At 40.5% G+C, this 26,760-nt stretch overlaps 1 protein-coding gene across 5 annotated transcripts in view; it reads left to right on the top strand.

Annotated features, from left to right (window-relative positions):
* C5H10orf90 (chromosome 5 C10orf90 homolog) overlaps window positions 1-26,760 on the top strand; it is an 84,988-nt gene that overhangs the window by 32,231 nt on the left and 25,997 nt on the right. For 3 of the 5 annotated variants that reach the window (XM_030488515.1, XM_030488518.1, XM_030488513.1), the window contains 2 exons: window positions 17,024-17,118; window positions 19,320-20,337. In XM_030488515.1, the coding sequence (XP_030344375.1) occupies window positions 17,024-17,118; window positions 19,320-20,337 (1,113 nt within the window). Of the gene's footprint in view, window positions 1-1,489; window positions 1,559-12,124; window positions 12,367-17,023; window positions 17,119-19,319; window positions 20,338-26,760 lie in introns of those variants that run through there. The other 2 variants (XM_030488516.1, XM_030488517.1) reach the window with 2 other exon arrangements.

Raw genomic sequence — 26,760 nt, 5'->3', positions numbered from 1 at the left:
AGCTCTCCCTTTCCCTCTGTTGCCTTTTCCTTCACAGGGACTCTACCAGAGTGGGGCTATTTTTCCTGTGAGGGTTGTTCTTTTTTTCCCTGTGTCCACCTCTGTCTTTCCCAGTTTCTGACTATCTGAGGAGAGATTGCTCTCCTTGAAAGCTGAGTGGTATTTCCAACACACGTCATCAAAACCAAATAGTTATGCATGTTCTTGACCCAGATCACCAGCTGGGCACCAATCCACCTTTTCCTTAATTCATTTCCCCTTGCTTTGATCCTGACTGCTGTTTATTTTACATTTCTAGCAAGCTCCACGAGACATTTAGCAAAGGCTTTGGATATAAGACGAATTCCAAAATCCATAGCTTTTCCTCATATTGTATTTTCAAACTGAAATCCTCTCGAAAGGTCACTCAAGGCTTGAAATACTTGAGCATTTAGGTTGTTGTTGATTTTTCTCGGAGTGATTGACTAGCCATCAAGCTTATCATTCTCTTCTACTAAAAACAAAGTTAATTTTCTATTCTTGTAAAGAAAGACCCCATTGAGCTTCTTCCATATAGCTGCTGGTGGAACTGCATTATGCACAGATGATGTACGGATCAGACCAAGTTGTGTAGACCCCACTGCGCTAGAGAAGAGAAACCATTTCATGTGTGTGAGCATGAAAAAACACTACTCCAGTTAGAAATGCTTATGATGGCTGGTTCCTTTTCACAGAGCATAGAGGCAGCCTTTGAGTTCCCGTAGCTCTATACATTCCCAGTGGGATGCCATGGGGACATCTTTATTGTTGGTGGCTAGTTTGTATGGGGCTCTTTTTGTTAAGTGAATGGTCTTGGTCATCATGTTAATAACATGTTTGTAGTTGTTGTACAGTTGTCTATGGATGTGTTGTATGGGATAAGGTATTTAAGGAGGAGGCTTGGTTTGATATCGTCTCACCAAGTCTGGCTTAGATAAAGGTTATTAAGCTTACAGTTCTATGGGCAATGCCAAATAGTGTGTAATTTCACAGACGTTTTATGGTAGATTAAAACTGAATTGACTCAGGAATGGCTGAAGATGGTTCTTTTATAAAATAAATTAATTAAAAATATAGCCCCCCCACATATTTGCAAGGACAAATGTAGAACAAAAATACTGAGGTTTTTGGCTAGATGGTAAATTCTTTCAGCATTGACCTGCCTGCTTATGAGTTAGATGCCATTTTAATTAGTCTTTTTTAAGCAGCATGATGGAGCCCATAAACCTACATGTGTCATCTCAGCACTCTTGTCTCTCTGAGATCAGTGTGTCACTGTTGCTCCGCTCCTAGTTCATGGCCTTAAAATACTCTTCCATGTAGCTTCCAGGCTTTAATGATCCAGCTCTGCATTGACAAAATGCAGAGTATTGAGTTATGGGAGAAAAATGTTAATATCATACAGTGAGGGGTTTTTCTTTTCCTTCTCCTTGGGAGAAGATAGATCATGTAAATGAGGCAATCATTGCTGAGAAGCTAACTGAAGATTTTTCATTTCTCCAGCACAAAGTGCCAAGTCTTTTTAAGAAAATGGAAGATGGTGAGTACTTTATGGAACTCAATAGTAAAAATACAATAGCTCTTTGCATCATTCTTTGAAAAGCTGCAAGTCTGGTTTTGTGTAATGAACGAAAAAGTAAATTGTATATTATTTCTGCAAGAGAATTAGCTTTTATTTACTCAAGGCAATCAGTGCTTATTATAGCTTACGCGTTTGGAGAAACAGATTTAAAAAACCATGCTCTCTTGGATTTAGGTGTGTTTGGTTTTCTCCACAATTAAGTAAAACCTTATCCTTAAAAAAAGAACTATTAAATAGTCTTCAATTCTTATTAATTATTCTTCAATTCTGTATAATCCTGTATCATCTTCTATTTGGCAACCACACAGCTGTTTGCTCACTGTCTTTTGATTAATTCTGTTGCAGAGTGTAATATACCTAGTTTGTTTAGAGAAAGAGAATATGTTTCATGTTTAAAAATCCCTTTTACTGCAGTTACTGCATCTTTGCAGATTTAATTAGGTCTCAGTCCCTTCCAAATCATATAAGTCAAAGGTCCCATCTTACTTGTCCCTAAGGCATCATTACAAAAAGTCCCTAGACGGAGTCTAGTTTCTAACTGATGACTTTACCATACAGGGGCTAATTACTTCTAATCTTACACATTGATGAGACTGTATTTTATATCTCTGAGCCATTGAAACTGTAACTGCCAAATTATCCTCTACTGTAATATGCAGGTTATTTCCCCATTAAATGGACTGGCTTCACAAATGACAATCCCTTCCTGCCAGGCTCTTGCATTTTAAACCATAATTATTTCTGGCACACTGTTCCATCCGATGAGCCCTTGTTAATCCATGTTATGATCTTGGATAAGCTGCTAGTGCCTGGCTGATTTAAACCAGGAAAGGATGAGCAGAGCGAAACAGGGGAGCCAGGAGCTTGACTTGGGTGCTCCTCTCTGGTGCTGCAGCCACTGCCTGGGTTTCATTTAGCCCTGCCTTGAACAGCCAGCTTTTTCTTTTTAAAAGCAATAATCTCATTCAGCTCTTTAAAAGAAATGACTCAACACTTTCACCTTCTGAGAAGGAAAAAACCCTGTATCTAGAAGTCTATAATGCATGAAGGTTTTGGAAGCCTAATCTAGTATAAGCTGCCTTCAGTCAGCTCTCTTAAGCACTGGGGAAGAGAAATGAATATCTAAAAAGCAGCAAATAGCCACAATTGCACTCTGATTTCATGGCTATATGTTATAGAGGTCAGTAACATAAAGCTGTTTATTTCTTCATACAGAGCAGTGGCTGTTATCATAACTTGCTGTAGGCGAAGGTATTGGAAACTCCTCATTCAAGGGAATATTTTATTTTATTACAGCATTACTTCCCACTATATAGGCTTTCTTACCTGCTTCTTTTTCTGTTAGTTTGGACCCAGCTTGATGGAGCTAACCTTGGGACTGGCTCCCCAAAGGAGTTTACTCCAGGAATCCATGTATAAAGGTGTAAGAGTTTGGGTATAGCATATTCGAGATCTTAATCCAGCTCTGACAAAAAGTAACCACTAACTGGAAGCTTTGGTAGAAAAGCAGGGGTTTGGGAGAATACAATTTGGAGATGGTGGATTTCAGGTAAGTGAATAGCACCTTGTTGATTCAGCTATTATTTCTTAAAAGCAACAGAGAACGTTGGCAATGCTGTCTGGGGGGAAAAAAAGCAAAACCAAACCACCAAAACCCAAGACAACAACAAAAACCCCAAATGCCTGACCTTAAAAATTCTGGGAAAATGCCAGTGTTATCACTATGGTGACCACAGCCAGAAACACCAAGTTAGACCCAAGGTGCAGAGACATTTTGTGCTTGGTTTCAGTAGTTTATTTATTAATAAAAAAGGCAACACTCACCACCTAATTGTGGTTTAATAAACTTTCCTTAAATGTTTATTTAAGTATATAAGTCTGCATTAATATATCTATCAGCCTTCATATTCTGGTCAAGGTGTTAATCCCAATATTGCTCTAACTCATGCAGTGATACTTTTAGAGTAACAAGATGGTCCTAAATCAATAGACTGATATTCCAAAAGGATGCTTTCAGTTTAGGTTGTGAGAAACATTTTTGCTCTTTTATTTTAAATAGCATGAATGACTCCTGAAATTTTTGGTTCTTTTTTTTTCTACATCATAGATGATTTCTATTCCACTAAGCATCCAAACAGTATCCTGAATTATGAGGCTATTTTATTTTATTTATTTAAATTTTTGTTTTATTTTATTTTATTATTTTATTTTATTTTTATTTATTTTAAATTTTTTAATTTTTAATTTTTTTATTTTATTTTTAAATTTTATTTTATTTTTTAATTTTATAATTTTAATTTTTTTATTACTTTTAAATTATTTTATTTTATTTTATTTATTTTTAATTTAATTTTAACTTTAGGCACTGTTCTGAAAGTCTGGTTTTTAATCTGTTTAAAGAGACCAAAACCTTTAACCCAAATGAGTGTAAGATTAAGCATGCTGCTGTGCTTGCCTTGCAGGTGTCAATGCAGTGTGTGTCTTTATATAGTATATGTATATGCTTTAGTGTATGCTTTAGTGTTGTGATTACTGGAATATTAAGCTGTGTGCAAAAGAATAGCCCTCAATTTGCTTTTTCTTTCTTACCATTATTTGACGTTAGTCTTTTGAGTGATTAAAGCAGCACATGAATCTTGTGCTAATCTTCTAAAGTTGGCTTCAGTTGGTAGGATTTTAATTTACAGTAAATACTTCTGTTGTTGGGCCTTTTAGTCCCAACTCTTGCATAATGCAGTACTCTCAGGTTCAATACCTGTATGTACACAACACTTTATCATTCTCACTAACCAAATTGCATGTATGTGTCACGGGAAAACAGGAGAATAGATATCCGTGGTTTAAGATAAAATTTTACTGGTTTGTGACCCTGTTTCCCTCCTCATAGTGGGGCAGATGTTGGAGAGCTCTCAGCATGCATTTATATGTGCCCCAGCAATGGCCAAGTGCTTCTCCGTTTCTCCTTCAGCCATAAAAGTCACCAACGTAACTTCTCTGAGTGAATGTAAAAAAACGTCTGTTTACAAACAAAAAAGCAAACAGCAAAACAGCCAAAACCCCCATCCCATCTTAAAAGCTTTTGGAAGTTAATCAAAGTAACTTCAAGTAATCCAATAAAGTAATCTATAATTCAATATATCAAGTAATCAATAAAGACATTGTACACTGTGAGGGTGGTGAGGTGCTGGCACAGGGTGCCCAGAGAAGCTGTGGCTGCCCCATCCCTGGCAGTGTTCAAGGCCAGGTTGGACACAGGGGCTTGGAGCAACCTGCTCTAGTGGAAGGTGTCCCTGCCCATGGCAGGGGTTGGAACTGGATGAGCTTTAAAGTCTCTTCCAACACAAATCATTCCAGGATTCTATGATCTACCTGAGTGTAAGAGTCCAAGAAAATCAGGGGAAAAAGAAGGTGTAGCTGTACTGTGAGAAAGGGGGAGGGAGGGCTCATGCTACTCATGGAGGAAGTGAAATTGTTATTGCTGGAAGAAGGGACAACATAGTTGGTGGAAATGAGGTACTTCACTGGCCTCTCGCCGCTACCTGCAGTGGTTTTGTGGCTGGGAATTTAGCCAGAACACCATCCTAAAATGGGAAAGTGTGGGACCAGCAGCAGAGCAACAGAGAAGTGTGTACCCACAGTAATGTCTTAGTTACCTGAGGTTACCCCAGCAGTATGGGTTTGGGGTGAAGAAGGGTGTGAGCTGTATTTCACAAGGATTCAGAAGCCAGGTAGCACTAAGTATTGTGTTGTGCCAATACACATATTAACGAAGTCACTTGATGTGACTGTCAGTAACTTACTGGCACAGTGTTTGTGCAAGTCCATTGCAAGGAGTTCAGGTTAATAATTACAAGCTATTCCATAAAATGGCAATTGTTTCCAAGTAATCTTTCTTTGGTGCTTTTGCTTGGGTTAGAGAGGGTGAGAGGGGTAGAATCATGTTGCATCATGAGAGAAATCAGCTGAGAGTCACCCTAAAATAGAGAGTGAAGACCTCAAAACACAGCTTTCACAAGGGCCATAGCAATGTAGATAGGCTGTAGAGTTTTATGTCTAAACTAAATTTTCAGCTGAAACTTTCCTAAAGGAGAATTCCACCTGCACTTCTCCTTTGCCAAAGCATCCAGGCTTACACTGGCTCCCTGCAGAAGAACGAATCTCCCCACTCCCAGTACCAAGTTCACGGCTCTTGGCTTCAGACAGATCATCATCTGGTCATGTTCCACCTGAGCATTGGTGCCTCCCGTATGGGGTTGTGAGCTCTTAGAAAACTCCTTGTTAAGCTCGAAAATGCTCGGTAATGTCCTGTAAGTCATTCTGCAGCTTCTAGCTGGGGATTTAATGGTAGTTAATGTTAGAGAGAGTATCGATGATTACCCAAGAGGTTCTTGAAAGCACACTCAGCAGCCTGTCTCCTGTAACTGGTGGACCTGAAGAGACCTTTAGGATCAATTCTCATCCCAAGGCACCAAGAAGAAAGACTGAAATTGAAAGAGGCCAGAATTCGGCCGGGGAAGCTGTGCTGGGTGAGGAGCGCAGCTAAATTATTTAATGCACGAAGTTTTGGCTCTGGATCAGAAATTGTCGAACAGAACAACTGTAGAATGAATAAAATGGTGGTGGTAATCATCCGTAACAACTTAATTTTGCCTTTGATAGAAAGATACTTCAGCATTTTGTTATACTAAGCTGTTCAGCTATTACTTCATACTGCATTATTCCAGGTATTCTGTGTAGTAAAATCTGGCTTCTCAATGCTGTGTCTATCAGAGTAGGCATATTTAGGAAGGTGGCTACTCCAGTAATGATTTGCTATGTGAATTTAAACAGGGCTATGATTATGTCTAAGGTACAGCAATCCCGAGATCAGGCAGTTACAGCATCATTAGATTGGCCTCCAGCACTTTTATTTAAGCCTCTCAATTTCCATAATCTTAGCATGAGATTTCCATATTGTTTTTAGAGAATGAAAACAAGAAGATGAAATTGAAAATACAGACTAACAAGAAAGAGGTAATTTCATGAGCAGCAGAGCTGAGGAAGCCCATGGGCACGTACCCTGAGACACAAGTATTATTCCTCCCTCCTCCTTGCATCTCCTTGTCCATCCGCTCTTCCATCTGCCTCCCTGCGCCTCTTAGCTGCTCCCAAGGACAAGGAGCAGGACTTGCTATGTGCAATGCAGCACTATGTCCTGCATGCATCAAACAGGGGAGACCCAGTGAACTTCCCCCTGTGGCAGACTCTCATTTCTACAAAGCCATTGATTTTTGCAGTAAGCTTGTCAGAGATCTGCTATCGACCCTGCTGTCAAGTTGCTTGAAATAGCCCACAAGCTCAAAAGCCCCAGCTTGGACAAACAGAAAGATAAGGCATAAATCAAATTCTTCCTGGAAATCAGGCTAAAAATTAGGTGCAAGTAGACAGCATAGCGCAAGTGGGTTGTAGGCTGGTTTTTAATGGTTTTTCCTTAATTGTTTCACATGCAATAAATAATAATTAGGAAAAAAACCTGGACTTCTAAACCTCAGGGACAACTTCCCTGCAGGCATAGCTGTGTCATGTTATCCAGCATATTCATGCCCAAGAGAACGTGACCCTTTGTGTTTGACCCTCAATCAGTCTTGGTGACCTCATCACTGAAATGTATAGGTATGTGAATGACTTTATTCATAGAAGTAGCTCCCCAGGGGACAACTATTGTAAAAATAACTATTCACATATTGAAATAGTTTTCAGATTGGTCTTGCATCAAAATGTGTTGAGGGGGTATATATTTAATGAATATAACACTGTAGAGCAAGGAATTCTTGCAGCAAGTAAAGGAAAATGTGTTTTCTTATTCATTTGTTGCAGCTCTGATGTTGCTGAATGCAATAATTTGGGATCAGAGCTTTTAGTTTTGCAGAAGGAATGGAGTATACAAGCAGTCATGAGTTGTGGGTTGTTGCTAGGCAGCAGGTTATTGCATTTTGGAGAAGTGGCCACGGGTGCCTGGTCCAGGGGGGCCAACAGCTCCCAGCCCTGCTTCCCCTCATTCATGCGATATCCACAGCCAAAAGAGAGCTTGCGAGCTCTCAATTTCATTCCTTGCCAACTAGAAGATGCCAAAAGTTAAGGTTTTGAGGGCTTTAACACTTAATTATCAATTCCAAGCTTCTCTGCACCCTCCATTTCTGAATTCAAAGCCTGAGTGATTAAAAAAAAAAGGCAATTACCAATTATCTTCTGTTGAATCTGGTGATAAGCCCAAAATCCACCATGCCCTGTTTTATGTTCATATTACTCCATTTTCATTTTAATCTCTAGCATGATCTGTCTTTCTAAACCTGTTGCAGTGGAATTCAAAAGGGCTAATTCCAAGATCAAACAAATCACAGCCGCGTGATAAAAACATGCTATGAATAGAGATTTGTTTTTCACTTTCCCTTCAAAAGGCAAACTTGGGTAATATTTCACCAAGCAAAAAGTTTTACATGGTAGAAATAATTGTTAAGTTCAGCTATGCGAAGAGTTGTTAGATTTGAGTCAAGGCAAGTCAGTGACAACTGAAATTAGTGGGAGCTGTGTAGTAGTCTTCAATTATGCAAAATAAACCTATTTACTTTGTGATCAAAGTAGTGACTTAGAAACTTTTTAGGCTTCATACTTATTTAAATCTTAGGTATTGCATTTTTATCCTGTGAACAGTGATGTTTTTCTCTTGGTTTTAGCCTACTTCATCCCCTATTATCAAGCAGTTTCTGCTGTCTGTAATCACAGCACTAAAGTGCCTTTCCAGAAAGAAATAATATCCCAAGTATTACACAGAAATGAATGCTTCTATTGTTCAAAAGTGACATGAAAAGTCCATATTAAATCTGGCATGCCTGGTGCTCCACTGAGTTTAGTTCCGTTGTACAAATCATTCAGTGTCAAATTTGGCTCATGTGAACATCCTGTTTCTCTGTTTTGGAAACAGAATTGGACTCATATAGATGTGTGTTGGAATCACTACTTTGATGTCTTGACAAAAACATCTGTACACACAGCACACATTATTTTCTGAAGCCACCACTGTATTAAGAGTATTAAAAGGAAAAAACCAAAAAGAATCAATAAAGCAAATATCATTGCTAAGCAAAAGCATTGTGAAAAATCCCTGCAGCAGGGTATGTACTGAGTCATAAAATGCATGTGTAACAGAGAGCACTCCTCTTGTCCTCTCTATAGTTTCTTGTCTTAAAGTTATGCTCTTATAAAAGCAGATACATGTAAGAAATACTGAATTGCTGACGCCAGATAATTACCTCTAGCTCTTATTATTCATAAGCAGCTTTAGGCAAACGTGGATGTTTTGTAATTACTACCAGTTCTGAGTAACAGGGGTGGAATTTTTATTTACAGAACCCATTTGTACCATCAAATTCTCTGTATGTTGTGACCTTTACATGAATACACGTAATAGCACTAAAATAACTCTTCATAAATATATTTTTTGGCTGCAGAACTGCTTTTCCTTTGTTTGCTTATGCATAGTATTTGTCATGTTTACAGTCACTGAAGAATTTTCTGGCTTTCTCGAATATTCTAGTACTTTCAGAAAAAGACACAGTCACTAAAATGTGGATGTCTTAATAATATGCTATGAGGGGGGCTCTGAGAGTGATGGAGAATCCTTTCCAATAGCTCTTTTGTGTGAAATGTTTCTGTAAGTTACATCTTTATTCTGAGAGTACATTAGCTGCTCAGTGGTCAATAAGCCAAGTAATGGTACAATAGAATGAATCACAGAATCCTGGAATGGTTTGGTTTGGAAAGGACCTTAAAGCTCATCCAGTTCCAAGCCCGTGCCACGGGCAGGGACACCTTCCACTAGAGCAGGTTGCTCCAAGCCCCTGTGTCCAACCCGGCCTTGAACACTGCCAGGGATGGGGCAGCCACAGCTTCTCTGGGCACCCTGTGCCAGCGCCTCAGCACCCTCACAGTTAGAATAGGTAATAATGAATCATAGTGCAAGGATCTGAACCAGGAATAGTATTCAGAATGCATTAAAATTAGAAAGAAGTGGGACCTGAAAAATTTAAATGTGGCTTTGACTCTCCTCCTTTCTTTGTCTCTGTCTCCTGTCTACCTCCTCCTTTGTATAAACTTCTGGCTCATCTAGTGTTCATATTTAAATGTTTTATTCATCTAACCCAAAAGTCAGTGCTATGTATTTCTTACATGAAACAGCCTCCAACAACTGCCTCGCTCTTGGTTTGTATCTCCCAGAATCATGGTGAAATACATGCACAATACTGCATTGCTTTTAGCAGTGCAAAGAGGTGGGGACAAGCCATCCCACAAAAGCGGGGGGTGAACCATGGAGATTCATGACCACCATTCTTTGCTTATTGGTGTTGGGGCACTTGGTGGCTTGCTCCTTATTTCTAGTTCTTCCTCTCACTATCACAGGAATAGGAACCTGTGACATTAATGGCATCTCTTCCAGTTCTGCAATGAAATTACTAAAGAAAAAAAATATGAAAGAGAATGTTTTGGCTATTTAACACTATTATCCCTCATGATCCACCCTTATTCTCCATACCTTACAGATATCCTCCCTCTAATACCCTGGTTTTGAGCTCCCCATTTTGTAAAGGTATCAGCAGAACTCCAACAGGCAACTCCAGTGACAGACCATGTCATTTAGACTGAAGAAATCAAACCTATATCAGTTAAATCTTCCTGTATGCTCCCATTTGATTTCTTTGCCTGCGTTATGTCCACAGAGCTGGGCTTTGGTAGGTTTGGTGAGTTAGTTAGTGCTTCTAGGGACTGAGATTTGTTAGTATAGGCTTATGCTGCCTAGAGAAACCTAGGAATGTGTTCCTCCCCACACCACTGAAAATATAAAAATAGGGAAGAAATAGAAATAACCCTTGGAGGAGGGAGAGAAAAGGAAAAAGGAGAAAGTGAAGAATCTACTTAATTTTGTCTCCGTGTGATGGATATGCTGGAGGTGACTTCCCACTTTATTAAGTGAAGATAAAGAATAATAGCAATGCATAATGAAAATACTATTTTTTCTGTTCTGCATGGGTTTCAAGGTATAATTCCTGTGCTCTTTCTAGCCCCCTGATGAGCACCTTGCTTCTAATGACACGGATAATGAGAGATTTACGACTTCTGGCTTTTTGATAGTAGACCAGAACTCATTTGTCTGTTCCATGGCGGATCCTGTAATCACCCCTGCAGGCAGCCAGCTACAGCTTCAAGGTGTGCAAGCAGGGCAAGATAATTCAGTTAACAAATCTCATGATGCTACTTGTAATAGAAGAAAATCCATCCTGACATCTTAAAAAAACATTTTTCCATTTTGTTTACATAATGAAGCCTGTTCAGACTGAAAAGATTTCAGGCTATTTTGCTTACTCTGATTTGAAAACCTTCCCAGCAAAGCCGCCTTAAAACACTATTATCTTTGTGCAACTGTGTTCAAGTACTTTCTTTTGTGGCAAAGTACTTCTTTGTGTTGGTTTGGCTTTTATTCATGACAAGAAAGATTTCAAGTAAATAGTTGTCAGCTGCTTTCTCCTCCTTTAAACTTGTTTTGCTGTTTGACCCCCGTTGTAAGTAAGTGCATTGCACAGGACTGAGGTACCCTCCATTTGTCATCCTTTCTTAGGTGCCTTCCAGCACCTAAAGGGGGCTGACAAGAGATCTGGAGAGGTACTTTTGACAAGGGCCTGTAGGGACAAGACAAGAGGAATGGCTTTAACCTGCCAGAGGGGAGATTGAGATGAGCTCTTAGGCAGAAGCTCTTCCCTGTGAGGGTGCTGAGGCGCTGGCACAGGGTGCCCAGAGAAGCTGTGGCTGCCCCATCCCTGGCAGTGTTCAAGGCCAGGTTGGACACAGGGGCTTGGAGCAACCTGCTCTAGTGGAAGGTGTCCCTGCCCGTGGAAGGGGCTTGGAACTGGATGAGCTTTAAGGTCCCTTCCAACACAAACCATCCTGGGATTCTATGATGGGTAAGTACAGTATGGTCTCTAACTGTGTTTGAGTTATCAGGATGGCATCATGTGCTCCTCATGTATCTTTAGTGAAAACTGCTGTCTAGTCTTACATGAAGGTTGCTGTTGAATCCTGCAGAGATGATAATAAGGTGTATTTTTATGACACTGTGAGAGAGTAAATTCCACATGTGGCCATGGGGCTGCCTTCATGCCTTGCCTGTGCCCCATCCTCACTGGGATGCTGCCTCTGGACCCTCATCAAGGCAACACCTCATCTCTCCTTGAACTTAACATCATTTCTGAAGGCTCAGGATAATGTCCTTGAAGGATGGCAAGAATGTGCCTGTGCCAAGGCTTTCTGGAGATGCATCACTTTCTCCACTAATAAGTAAACACAACATTCACCAGTAGATTCCCTTTATATCAATTTAATATCAGCAGGAACTTCAGTATAAGGTGGGATTTTCAGAATTTGTCTATCTCTGCTTTTAGTACCAGGCGTGTGAACTTTAGCTTCATTGTTCAGTTTTACTTTAGATGACAACAGTCTCTGCAATTTTATGATATTCTTTCTTTATGACACATGAAGAACACCAGAAGATGTGGATTTGGTTCTGCTGTTCATTCTGACTTGGCTTTCATCTTAGATGTGTCTGTACTGTCCGGATGGCTTTCCTGGATGACTCACTTCAGATCTGAGGATGTGAATTATGATCTTTCCCAGCCCTTACTGAGAGGGAGTGTGGTGAATCTTTAACGATGAAGCTCTTTTCCTAAAGGCTTCCTCAGGTATTTGAATTTAAAAAGTCACAAGATAACTTAAACAAAACTAATGTTTTAAACAGAATAAAGTATAAATTAATTCCTCCAAGTTGATTTTAATGATATGGTTTACCTGTTGATAACTTACAGTAGGAATAATGCCTAGAAGGACAAAAGGGCTTGAAAATAAGTTTTAATTGGTTCCAAAGACATTGTATGGGCTGAGTGGCTGCTCTGATACCTGACCCTGCAGCCAAGCCGCTGATGTCCTTTAGCTCCCAGGTCCCAAGTTAGGAAGTTGAGTACCTTTGGGTAATCAACAGTGTTGACCTGGGGGCTGTAGGGACCCTGGCTGCCGTGGACAGGGAGGGAGTGCAAATCCCCTTACAGGTCTCTTAGATGGTGGTCTAAGGACCAATACAAAAGACAGTATTTTGGTACAGTGGAGAAGTTTCATACTGGTGTATTTGTTCTGCGATGCTGTTTGGTGGTGGTGTGAGGGAAGTTCTTGGAGCCTTCAGAGGAGTTCATTTTGAGGTGATGCTGGTGGCTCAGAGAGGATGGCAGGCCTCATCAGTGTGGGCTTCGAGCAGAGTGGAGGAGATCGGAAGTTTTGACATGCATTCGAAATTTGTCAGCAAGTGAACGCGCAAATTTCATGACAAAAACTGGAGAAAAGACCAGGGCCAATGATCTAAAGTCATTCCAGCTCTGCTCTGTCACTGTGGGTGTCACCAAATAACCTGCCTCAGGGCGGCAGCCTGTATGTGTTCAGCAAAGACCTGAAACTACTCTGCTCTTGAGAAACCTCACTTGGAGTACTGCATACAGTTCTCAACACAGTAAGGACATGGAGTTGTTGGAGTAAGTCCAGAGGAGGCCACAAGGATGATCAGGGCCTGGAGCACCTCCAGTATGAAGACAGGCTGAGAACATTGGGGCTGTTTAGCCTGGAGAAGAGAAGCTGTGTAGAGACCTCAGAGCAGCTTCCAGTGTCTGAAGGGGGCTACAAGGATGCTGGAGAGGGACTCTTCATCAGGGACTGTAGTGATAGGGCAAGGGGTGATGGGTTCAAACTTGAAACAGGGGAGATTTAAGTTAAATATAAGCAAGTTTTTCCTGTGAGGGTGCTGAGGTGCTGGCACAGGGTGCCCAGAGAAGCTGTGGCTGCCCCATCCCTGGCAGTGTTCAAGGCCAGGTTGGACACAGGGGCTTGGAGCAACCTGCTCTAGTGGAAGGTGTCCCTGCCCGTGACAGGGGGTTGGAACTGGATGGGCTTTAAGTTCCCTTCCAACACAAACCAGTCTGGGACTCTATGAAAATAGCATTATCCATGGACTGCTTTAATGTGTCTCAAGTTCTGTGCAAAACCTCAGCTGGCTACAAACTGGTCTGTCCTGTGCATGCCAAATAGTTGCGGTACGCTATTTTTCACCAACACCCTCACCTTTGCAATCTATCTGTGTTTTAGCAAGCTGATTTACAAGCACATCTTTTCTGAATCATTATGTGAGCAGGCTGCCAGTTGGCCCGAGGCAGACATCCAGGCACTCGAGACTGGGAGAATCGATTCCAGCTGCACTCTGTAATTAGGAAAACCCTGGTCTGTAGCCGGATGTCCAGATGCTTTGCCAAGGAGAGTATCATTTGGTTCAACAAACAGTATTTGTGAGGGAAAAACTAAAGAGTGAAGATGTAATAGGACAAAGTTCATATGCCAGCAATTGTTCCTCTATTCCTCATCCCATCTCCTGTTTGTAAGTTGGAGAGGTGGGTCACGGTGGGAAGGGAAGGTCAGGGGAGGTTAAACAAATCCTTGGGATTTCAACTCGGATAGAACCAAGTTTCTCATACTCCCCACAGAGATGGAAAGTACTTGAAATGCCATTTCTTTCATGCTTTTGCACCGGGGAAAAACTGAACTTTGCATTTTGTTGTGTAACAGGAGTTACAGTGTGATGTGTTTTGTCAGCAATGAGAAATTGTATGAAAACTCCTTGAGCGATACATCTCAGCTAAACCTTTATGCTCCTTGAAGTATCTTTATTTCAAACACAGGTTCAAGATCTTTTTAAAGATTTGTTGGTTGTTCTGTTGACATGAATTAACAAATGCGAAGCTTCCAAGAATAGATTTAATAATACCAGGAAAAATACTGGAGCTTTTGCCACCAATGCCATTTAATCTATCTCAGCAGCTAGATTAAATGACTTGTCAAAAGTTTGAGTGTTTTCCAACAGTAGGATTCCTGTAGTAATACGAGAATGCCATTACACAGGATATGGCACAAAACGCAACACAAGACTCCACTCTGGATGATTTAGCAAAGAAGAAAAATATTTCCTCCTCTTCTTCTTCCCACCTCACTTCTTCCTATCTCTCCTGCTCCAGAAACAGCTACTTTTTAAAGCTATGCAAGCAAGAATTAACCAATCCATTCCAAGGGATCTACGGGAAATTGGAAGGTCCTACCTGCAGATTATTGCTGATCACAGGAGGTTACTTTGATAAGAACAATTTACATGTTATATGTAATTAATGGTGTGGACTTTGACAACTTGTTCTTTTTTGACCCTGTAGCACTCAGTCTTTCTCTTGTGCTGAAAACACATAGAATGAAATTCATGAAAGGCCATCTGGCAAAACATGCCTGTCTGGATTTGATTCATCTCTGGCCAGCCTTTTGGATTTCCTTGTGCACTGGTTGACATCCACAAGTCGATGTTCTCCTGTTGTAGCTTTCCAGCTTGATCTGGGACAACTGGTTTTCTTACTGTAAAGCGTTCAAGGAAAATACTGATAACTTAGTGGAAGTTGTCACTTAAATTATGTACTTTTTTTTACCAAACTTTTGGATTTTTTTAGGTCTTGCCTTAACTCTGTCCAAGAATTTCTTCTTTATCCTCTCTGCATGTTATATTCCCTATATAGTTGGTTTAAAAAAGTAAGACAGCATATGTAGCAGTTCTTAACTGTGAAGGTATTCACGTGTAATTCAGTCATCAGAGTAGTGATACACTGAAAATAACCTTCCCATAAGACTCACCCGGCAGTTGCGCCTATCCTACTGCTGGTGGATGCAGGTGGATTGTGTCCTTCACTGAAAGCACAGAAAGCTCCTTCTCGCTGCATACCACAGCAGAGTGAAAAGCATGCTCTAAGGGCATCTCACCCATGTTTTGTGCCAGCAGTTACCATGATCCAGTGCCAGATCAGGTTCATTGAGTTGTCACTGATTGCAACCACAGTTCATTTCTTTGTCAAAAAAACTGTGTAGCAAGCCCTCTGCTCCAGCTATTTTCTGGATTCTCTTTTTTTCCCCACAGTGTGGCTAAAAAGTCTGGTTGTTTTCTCTGTTGCTCAGGACTTTTCTGATGCTCAATGACAAAAGCAAACCTTTTTTGTTTAGTACCAGCTATGAGTATATATATACAGTGGCATTGACATCTTGGAGCTGTGCCACTAAAGTATGCTTTAGCATGCTTTATTACAGCAGAATGTTCATCAAAAATCCTGTTAGTGTTTTGTGATGGCTGTTCTGCAGTGAGACTCAAGGAGAGCTCTTGATGGGGAATAGAGCTGATACTTTCCTTCTCCTCCACTTCTGCTCCTTAGCTGCACTCAAGGAGATGAAACCTGCTATGGTGGATACGCTTTAATGAACGCTTCTTAAAGTGGAGCTGATTTATTTTCCTTTGTTAATATAATGTTATATGTAAAGTGAAATTCTGCTTAGTAAAAGATTAACTTCTATGGCAGGCTGCCTGAGTGAAAGAAAAGAAATACAGAAGGTCTTACCAGTGGTGTGACTTGTTGCTAAAAACCAACAGCGAGTAATGTCAAGAGATTTCAGTCCAAATAGAGAATTTTTGAAAATTAATTTGAGATGCTTAGTACAAAATAGAAAGTAACGTAATTTCTGGCAAAACTGTTGACAGTAGATGGAATGCTTCGTTGCAATAGCCCAGACTCTGTGTTATGTGGAAATCAGCTCTGAGTAAAAAGATGCAGACAAGCTAGTGTTCACAGAACACAAAAGATGACAAAATCAGAGACTGATCATAGAATCACGGAATGGTTTGGGTTGGAAGAGATCTTAAAGCCGTGGGCAGGGACACCTTCCACCAGACCAGGTTGCTACAAGCCCCGTCCAATATACTAATGTAATGGCTATCACTGAACTAGAAAAATTATCATGCAATACAAATTGTGACTATGATTTAAAATTACTATAGTTCTTTAAATGTGAAGGTGACTTAGCTCAAATGAAATCAAACTCGTAGCATCCAGCCCATTAATGTGCTCATTTGTGCTCCCAGTCCTGCAAGCTACAGAAAAGTGACGTTTGTTGAAATCCCCATTTCCCATCTTCCCCAATTCTTCTACACTCATGCCCGAAGCCATGGAAATCAAAAGCAGAGATATTCAAGCTTTGGATCAACCCTAAACACATTGTCAGATTGTCTGTGAGTACATCTCTCCAGCAGCATCCCAAGGGTGTTTCAGGTGCCTCTCCTGGGATGAAGGAGAAATAGGATCCCTCCAATAACCGAATCCCAGGGCAATCAGATCATTTGCAGTAACTCTTTCCCTCCTGCTTGCAGTCAATTTAAACCCACATTTTCTAACTCATCTCCTCCAGGACACTGGAAATAATCTTATTTTCTCTGCGTTTTTTCCCCAGGAGGGACACAAAAGCAATGGAGCACTGATGGTCAGAGGACATGCACAGGCCTTCGGCGTGAGAGAGCTGTGGAGAGCAAATCAAGCTCTACCAAGGTAAAATAAATAAATTTTGTTTAGATAGCAGTCAGCAGAATGCATTCAGGTTTCAAAAACAATCACTGATTGCTGAGCAGTGTGTTTGGACATGGGTTTGTTTAGCTAGGCTTAGCTTAGGCAGCAGAAAAGCTAAATAAAACGAGGGCTAAATGTCACGATTCTGTGTGCTCTTGGTGAGGGGTGAAAGGAATTGCATAGGGGTTCTTCACTGGAGAAAAGTTGTTAAAAACACCCCAGGAGAAGAAATCAAGTAGCATCCCAAATATCAGTACATTCTGTCTTGGATGTTTTCAAGATAAAGCCTGAGGTTTTCAGTTCACCATGATTACTTTGTGTATGTGCCTATTTTTTACACAAGATGCAGTGTAGCTTGAAAGCTCCCAACAAATATAGGATTAAATGATCAAAACTTAAAGATCCATTTCTTTGCCAAAGATTGGAAGGAGGCAATAATACATAGACTAAAGCAGAAAAAGGAAAAGTAAATCATTTTAAAAACTGGTGCATTAGTTTGAAGCTAATCAGGAGCATTCTTTACGTGCCTTTGGACTCTTGCAGGATGTCTCCATCTGTGCAGCCCTTAACAAAATAAATAAATGTCAAATTAACTACTGAAGCATGAGAGATGCATCCAAAATAAAGCATTTCAAGGAACATTCTTCTTTGGTGCCATGTATAAATCTCAGGGAAGTTGAGAGTTTTGGAAGGCATGCAAAGGTCTCAAACCTGTAGGTAGAACTGAAAACGGTGCTGAAAAATATGAGGCAAATGTTGTTACAAACCAGGAAAGAAACAAAGGAAGAAAATGCTTTCCCCGGGGCTGTGAAATAATTGAATTATCAAAAGCACAGGCAGCTGCTTTAAACAGTTGATAAAATTTACTTGGCATTTCACCTCGTTAATAAACTCTTGATCTACCTCTACCTATTTGGGTTCCCAAATCATCCTTCTCAAGTTACAAAGGAACCCATTTTCTGTGCTGTTTCCATGCATGGAAGACAGAAGCACAGGAATGGTTTTCCCCATGGGCTTTGGTGCAGTGTCCCACCTCTGGCACCTGGGAGGTCACAACTCTGTCACTCACAGTCTTCCTTGAGGAAGAAGAACAAGTGCTGGCGTTGATTATCAGATGATAGACACCCAGGCATGACCGAGATGAATTCATAACAAACAGGAGCAGTGCAGCTAGCAAATAGCACCTAAACCCCAAATGAACTTGGATGAACTTTCATTATGAAGCTAATCCTCAGATTTTGTATGCCAATTCAATTGGTTTTTTTCTATTAGGATCAAGAGATCTAGGAACACAGGGCAGGAGCAATCAAATCAGCCAATTCACAGCAGCAGTGAGATTAGGGCAGATGCTTTATTGCATGTGACTTTTGTGACCAGCCATGTGGGTAATAATAGCAGGAGATTTTAAACTCACGTTTCCTCTTTGTCTGATAGCTTTAATGTAAGAGCACCTCCTTTGTCACACCGAGTGAAATAAAGTGCTCCTTATCAAGATAAATGCTTACTGTTATGGTTGGAAAAATGAATCCAGGCCATTGTCAATCAATCTTGGACATGTGTGGGTTTACATCATTGACAGGTGCTACCAAATAATCATAAGCAGGAGGGAACTAATGAATTAACATAGTACCAGAGCACTTGTAGGTAATTACTTCATTTACGGGGAGAGCTCATGGAGCTTTTCCATGCTTACAGCTAGTGAGGTTGTAGAGCAGTCATGTCCCTGGTGTCCATATGTCTTCTGCAGCATCTGATGGCACACATGGACCTTCAGGCTAATGAGCCGTAATATATTCAAATGCATTTCAAATTCCAACAGATGATCATGAAAGAGCAGTTGAGACCCTGAAGTTGGCAATTGCCTTTGAGATGTCCATTTTTAAACAAATAGAGCAGCCACAAATCCGAACTGCAATGATGGGTTAAATACTAAAAATAGTATAGGATACACATTTTTAATGTTAATACTTTTTTGCACCAGAGCAATAAGTTCTTCATTTAATTCTTCCAGACAACTAGAGCTGATTTCAAGAGCATGTGTTTTTAAATGACGAAAAGTTAGTATGAACAGAAACTCGGCAAGAATCTTGGGCAGAACTGTCTGATGTGATAGATGGTAGATGAGAAACTGCTACATACATTATGATAGATTATGTTGATAATTTGAAACTTTTCATTTGCAGGAATCTCTGTCATCACAAAATACAACTATTTCACCAATAGTCATTTCACAGATGATTGATGAGAATAAATCAAAAGAAAACTGGCCAGTTTTGTCTATGTTGTCCATGATCTCCCAGCCCAGTGCTTATCAAGTGAAGCAGTCTTTGGTTAACCATGGTGCAGTCAGCATTAACAGGGCATTTATGGTACTTCCCAGCAGAATAGAAATTCAAGCATCTTTAGATGACACCACGTCTCCATCGGACTCTCCCACTGCAGAGGAAAAACAGTGTCAAAACCAGCACAGAGGGTTTGCCTCCATAACTATTACAGCCAGACGTGTTGCTGTGGGCTTCAGCGACCCAGCACATGGATCTGGGGCAGTACAAGAGCCCAACGCCATGTCCCACACCTCAAGCAAAGTCCCTGTAAGGTCCCTCCATTGCTGGCCTCCACATGGACACACAAACCAACATGTCTCTCCATTAAAGGTATCTGAATCTTGCTCACAATTCAGTGAAGAGCCACGAAAGCAGCTTTTTGACCCTGGAAACAAGGAGAACAGTGTGGGTCTTCAAAGCAGTGATGGGAGAGAGAATGTACCACCTTCATTCATTTCATGTGTCCACCTTCAGGTTTCTCAGCGGTGTCCAAATACCATCTATTATTTAGACAAGTCGCTCAATGTGTGCATTGACCAACCTCAAATTAAATGCCAAAAAATTCATAGATCAGCGTTATCCTTCAATATAAATTGCAGTTTGTCTAGATTAACAGCAGATGGAGTAGATGGCATAGCTAATGGAGAGCCAATTGAGGAGATATTTCAAACAAAGCTCCTAGAAGAAAACAAGATTCCACTCAGATCAAACTCGAGTGCAGATTTAACAGAAAACAATGTAATTAATAAAGAGAAAACAAATGGACGTTATTTGGGTAGCAAATACCCTTTACAAAGTGTCTTTTTCTCAGAGCTTCCAGCATTTGTGGATACACCCAGAGGACCTAATAACATAGTAACAGCAAAGAAAGATGATGGTAAGCAGTCTGGCAGCTATCACACAACATTTTCTCTCCAGCTTCCTAATTCAAGTGAAGAGGCAGGTAAGTAAATTCCATAAATCTCAGTCTGGTGGAGCAGAGGTTCAGGCTGGAACAGACCCACCACGATGGCTTTATGTGAGCAGATAACAGTAATCCTCTGCTGCTGCAAAGGCACAGTGAGTCAGAGCACAAGCCAGACATTTTCAGTTCCAGTGCGACCATGAATATATTTGCCATGCTAGTGATGTGATGCATGCTGCTCGTCAGATGATAGACAAAACTCTGCCTGTGTTTCCTGCATTAAACCTCTATTTTTAACCATTTATAATGATGTTCTTTTCTTCCTGCAACACACAAGTGCTTATCCCCTAAAAATAATTAGGTCTTTCTTTGTATAAGAGCTGAATTTGAAGGTGTGAGATTAAGAAGGAGATGGCTGCACCAAGCTTGGTTTTGTGCTCCTTGCAATTAAAAACGATCTTGTTTTCAGCTTTTATTTAGAAGGCTATAGTAATAAGCCCAGGCTTTTATAATAAATGGCTCCAGGTAAATGGCTTGCAAATCTTTAACACATTCATTTTGGGCATCTCCAAGCATTTTGCAAACATAAAATTGTCTTTGCAACATTGCTTCTTGGGGAAGGGAAGGATACCATGGGGTTGCTTCATGCCCAGAGTGGTAGAGCTTCTGCTGCACTGGGCTGTAGCAGCTATTTTACAGTGCACTTGGATAACCACAGCTGAGTTTATTGACTCTCCGGGAAGGGAGTGTGGATGGGAAGAATGTCAATGAGTGAGTCTGGTTTTTACCAAGAGCACTAAGGTTAAAACTTATCCCCATGTATCCCACGACCTTGGGCTAAGCTGAATTGCAATTGCCCTGTTCTTTTATGGCCTTTTTGATGTAAAGGTCAGTACATGAACATAAGCTACTTTCTAAGATTCATTTGTACCTTCGCCTTCCCAGTGTGCAAATGGAAAAAGAGAAAGGTAAGAATCTGTATGCTGTCTCATGGGCTGGACAAGGTACAAAACCTGGGCTGCACTATCCCTTTCTACCTTGCTGTTAATGCTGCACCCTGTGTTTGAGATCGATGGGACTGCTGTTGCAGTTACCAAGGTGCAGACAGTGAGAAGGCACTGCTTTATTCTGAGGGCTTCTTTAAGAAATTATCTGCAGAGACAGGATTTTCCACTGAGAAACCAGCAGTGCCAGTAATTCCAGAGTCAGGCCCTTAAATGAAAACTGCATGGGTCTGCAGGGTGAAAAAAGCCTGAGATAAAATATGTGTGTTCCAGGTTTTCTGTTGCTGAAGGGGGGATGGTACAGTGAGGAGCAGGAGAGAGAAGACTCCAACCACTGCTAAAGAGTTGGGGGGAGAAATATAAAGGGGCAAAGGTTGGTGAGGACCTTCCACTGGCTGACACAAGCAACATTAAGCATTTTAGCTTTGGACTTCATTGCCTACCATCATAATTTCAAGTAACAACATCCTCCTGAAGTTTCCATAGGAAATACTGCGTATTCAAGGCTTTGTTCAACACCCTCTAAGGTCTAAGGATTGGAATAATATTGAGCCTTCCCCTTGGTGATACAGTGGTAGCCATGAAAGAATCACTTTTACCCGAAGTGATTAGAAAGTGAAATAAGACAGTGCTCATGGTCCCACAGTTTTACTGAAAAGAGGAAATAAGTGAGATAACCAGCTGAGAAATATTGGGTTTTGAAAAAATCACTTCCACCTTTTGTGTACACAAGAATACAGGTGTAAGTAAACATGGGAAGCGTTACCTTTTTAACTGCTTCCACCTTTTGTGTAAGCAATAATGTAGAATGTAAAGCTCTATATTTCTCTCCATCAGACTCTTTGTAATATATAAGAAGGTATTTATCAGCTTACTACAACTTTCCTGTGTGACATTTGTATAAACAGCTAGAATAATGCTTCAAAACAACAGCGTTTCTCACCAGGATCCCCAAAGTAATGGGCTTTTGCATAGCCGTCAGCCATGAAATGTGACAAATCATAAGAAACCCAGTTAAATGTAGGAGACATTCACACTGCTCTTTAAAATGGGAGAAAATTATAAAGGGAGTTCCATTTAGCTCCAAAAATGGGTGAGGTGAGGGAGAGAAGTGATCTCTTAGGTCCAAAACTCCATTCTGGTGGAAATCTGGTACAATTCTACAGCCTGTGTGTTTTTTCTTGGACTAGTTTTAGATATCTAAAGATAGCTATAATGGGACACTGTTGCCTTCCTGCTTTTGGATATGGCACTTCTGTGTGTACAGCTCAAAATTACAAGACCCGTACTGCAAGATGCTGCTTTACCAGCACAGCAAAATAACTACCCTATCAGCAAAGTCCTTTATACCATTACAGATTCCCAATTATTATAGGTATTTTTTCCTCCAGTATTTACTAGTTCAAATCCATTCACCTTGAGCTTTGGTTTGCTCTATCTTTATGCAATTAAATGTCTGTGAAATGAAATGTTTAAAAAGAAGGTCTAGTGAAGAAGGGGCAGTGAACAACTTCTGAAATGGTGTTAATAGTTTATGATAGTGATCTTACAGATGAACTGCAGAGAGTGTTTTGTCTGTCCCATTTCTGATGACCCAGAAAGTTGAGTTTCTGTTAGTTTGCAGCTGTAGGCAATAGCTTCCTGCCAGCAGAAATACAAGCGGTAATAACATCACCATGGTAAAAAAATAAAAAGAAAAGTTACTTTCAAGGCTAGACTTTTCTGTACGAAATCTGTAAATGTAGTTTCCAGGATGTATAGGCTGCCTTATTAGAATCTGAAGTGGAATGAGCACCCAAACACCTATCTGCTTTACAGATACTGGGGCCAGGTTTGTGGTTTCCTCTAGGGCCGGTTGAGTCATGGCCTCTTTGGAGTGTCTTTTTTCTATTTTTTCATGTGACTTCACTAAAGTAATGATGACTCTACTTAGAGTGTTACTTGTACTATTCCATGTTCAAATACAAGTATTCAAGAGTCGGCTTTACATGAACCTGGATAACCTAATCTAAGGCCCTGCTTTCACCTTGGTCCAGATAATCTCCAGAGGTATGTATTTCCACAGTGTGCCACATATGAAAAGGATATTTTAGGAATATTAATGGAATGTAAATCCTGGGCTACGCTTAAGGATAGTAATTATACTTAGAAATCCAAGTCTGTCAGACTTGGCGTTCAAAGCCTTGTTTCATGCTATAGCATCCCCAGATGGAATATGATCTTGTGATTTCACCTCTACGGTCTGTACCTTCTATAGGCTCCAATGCTTTGAGTACTTTACTTCCATTATCTGGCAAGAATTTGGACTGTAAGTGCTGGAAAATCCATGTTACATGTGAAGTCAGACTCGAACTGCAGGAGGACATAGAGTTGTAGGACTTACTGGCGCTTATTTTTAGTGAGTGGCCAGCATTTAAATCCCTTGGGCAGCTTAAGGAATGCGTACCATTAATGTGAAATGGCCCACAGAGAGCCACACAACCCACCTCAGAGATATGACTAAGGATAAGCCCTGGCCAAGCTCCATGAGGTCCTTGTCACGGGGTGATCAATGTGCATCACCCCACCTTCGGTCATGGCTTTTAACAAGCTGTCAGAATTTGCTAACGCTGCTTTTAAGTGAATGCTGCAATTTCCTTTACTGTCTGTAGCTGATGTCTCATAAATAAAAGGTAAGTTAAAAATGAAGCGATTAGTCTTGTTTCTGCTGAAGACAGGATTATTTTTTATCTTAATTTCTCACCTGCCTTTTAACGAATATATTCCACATGAATATCTAGTTTTCCAGCCATCTTTTATAATCTGTTACCTACTGGGCTCTATGCTGAATTATTAAAAAGGGACAAAGAGAAGAAAATGGAACAGCTTTAAATTCATTTTGACCTTTTGATTAAACAATATCATCATTTTGCTGTGAAAGATTGTAAATGCCAACACCTAAATTTATCCATTTAAGCTTAGATAATCGTAAACATCTTGATGCCTGAGCGCCTTCAGAAACCTCAGCTATCTTATAAACTGAAATAATTTCTGCTAACACTTCATCTTTTATAACATCTACACTTTTGGGTTCTTCTTTTTTTGTTGTCATGCCCAAAACTGCTGTGCTGAGTTATTAAGGAAGAAACATAAATCCAGTTCGGATGGTAGGTGCTGGGCTGGCTCCCGCAGCCCTATGTTGAGATACAGAAGATGTGGAGGATGCACAAGAAGGGTGGGGGGAGATGACAAAAGGCATCTTATGAATAGCTACATAGCATCACGCTGCTACATAAATGACCCACAAGTATGGAAGTCAGGATTATGAGGTATATGTGAGTCAGCAATGGAAGGTGAATGTGACACAATGGTGATAGTTTGTGACTGCAGGCACTGGGAACCAGCCCCAGTAAAGGGGGTGTCTGGGGAGGGGGCTGCACTGCTGGCATCTATTCTCCTGTAAAATTCAGGAATGAACATTCAAGAAGGGGAAGACCACATTTAAACCCATGAACAAGACAGATCAGAGAGCTGGTATTGTCATTGCTTATACTTTTTCTCAAAAAGAGCAGGTGATGATTTGAAAACATAATTTACTTAATTAAAACAACCAAAAACAGTGAATAGAGAAAACTGAGATGGGATCTGGCTTTTTTTGGGGTGTTGAATGGCCCCGAATGGTTATAGGCTCTCTTTCCTTCTTAAACAAGTTTTACTAACAACTGCTAAAGCCACCAGCATGATTTCTAAGGGGTAAAGCTAAACTTTAATTTGTTTCAAGAGCTATTTTAATATTTCTATGTAGTATGCATGTATATATATATATATACACACTCTTGTACTGAAGTAAAATCAGAACAGCTGGTGCTGTGGGATTTGATTATGCTGCTACCTGCAATGGAAAAAAAAAAAAAAGGTTTTGTTTTAAATACACATTGAAAAGCTTCTGGCATGTGAGACATTTGTACAGCAAGAAAATATTTGTAGGTCACCTTTAAGCTAGTATATATTCATGGTTATCAGGATGGGCCAATGTAGGCAATTTTAAGACTGAAGATTACTGTTACACTATTAATAGTGTTTACTTTCAGTTATTAAATGGTATTTGAAATGTCGTGATGAATAAATGTGGCCTATCTGCTGTTCTCACCTCCTATTCTGCTTACGAGGAAGTCGCTGTGCAATAACCCAGAGTACAAGATTAGTGTGCATGTTGGGGGGAAATATATATATTTATATGTATGTGTACATATATATATACACATGAACAAGATATAATTAGACAAAAGCTGTTCCATACAATATGGAATTTATTGTTAGCTACAGCTGATGCTAATTGACTCTGCAGCCTGAGAATGTGGATAGCATCACACAGTGGTGATGGTGAAGACAGGAGAAATGTGAAATATGGCACAGGAGATTTTACTTCACCTTGCACCTGCCAAGCACGAGAAGCCAAATCTTCAGCTGATGTCAACCAATAGAAATATCTTCCTTCAGAGGAGTGACACTGATTTACATCAGCTGAGAATCTGGCCAGGGACATTACTGACTTGGCATTATGGCCATAGCAGCTGGTGCTGACTTGTTAAGAACAAAGGACCACATGCCAAAAAGCCCATTAAAAGGAGATCCTTTGATGTTTCACTTCATCTGGTATACATTTCAAATGGAGGAGGCTGTCAATTTTCCTTAGTCTAGATGTTTTGTGTCATTGGGTCTGTGTCACACTGCAATGTGACCTTTATGTACTGTATCAGATGCTGAAAAATTGAGGACTCATTCCTTATGGATGTTGAAAACTCAGGGAGGAATTGGCAGCCCTCCGTTACAAGCAACCCTGGAAGGCTGTCCGGCCTCTGAGACAGACCCCAACCTGTGTGATGGACAATAGTAGTTGCCTTCCCTTACCTTAGAGCTTTTTTTATTCATTTTTAGAAGGAAGGGGATGCCTCTGCTTTTCTGGAAGGCCCTTTCATGTTTATGGAGTACCAAACCCTTCGTTTCAAATGCCTGGTGACAGTTTCCCCTTAATCTGTTGTGATGAAGGAAGGGGTGATGATGTTCATTGGGTGTAAGAGAAGAAGCAATGGATCAGTTTGGAGAGGTATTTTTCTTACTCCTTAAATTTAGAAAACTACGGGACCCAGAGGAGCTACGTGGCCTTCTGCCCTGTGATATGGATGCATAGATACTATTAGAGATCATAGGCAACAGATGCAAGCAAGAGGAACAGATGATGCTCAAGGCTGTGTAAGCCAAAGCTGCCTCTAAGCTGGTTTCCAATGGCAACACTGGTGATTCAGTGGTGCTGTGATGTCACGGTGACCCTGGCTCCAACTAAAGCCATTTTCCTATGAAGTTAGTTGTTCTTTAACAATGTCTCTGCTCTTTTAAGCAACAAGCAGCCATG

This window comes from Strigops habroptila, chromosome 5 (assembly GCF_004027225.2).
Source record: "Strigops habroptila isolate Jane chromosome 5, bStrHab1.2.pri, whole genome shotgun sequence".
Lineage (NCBI taxonomy): Eukaryota > Metazoa > Chordata > Aves > Psittaciformes > Psittacidae > Strigops > Strigops habroptila.
Note: the sequence above shows the minus strand (reverse complement) of the source record. Positions and strands in the feature narration are given on the sequence as shown.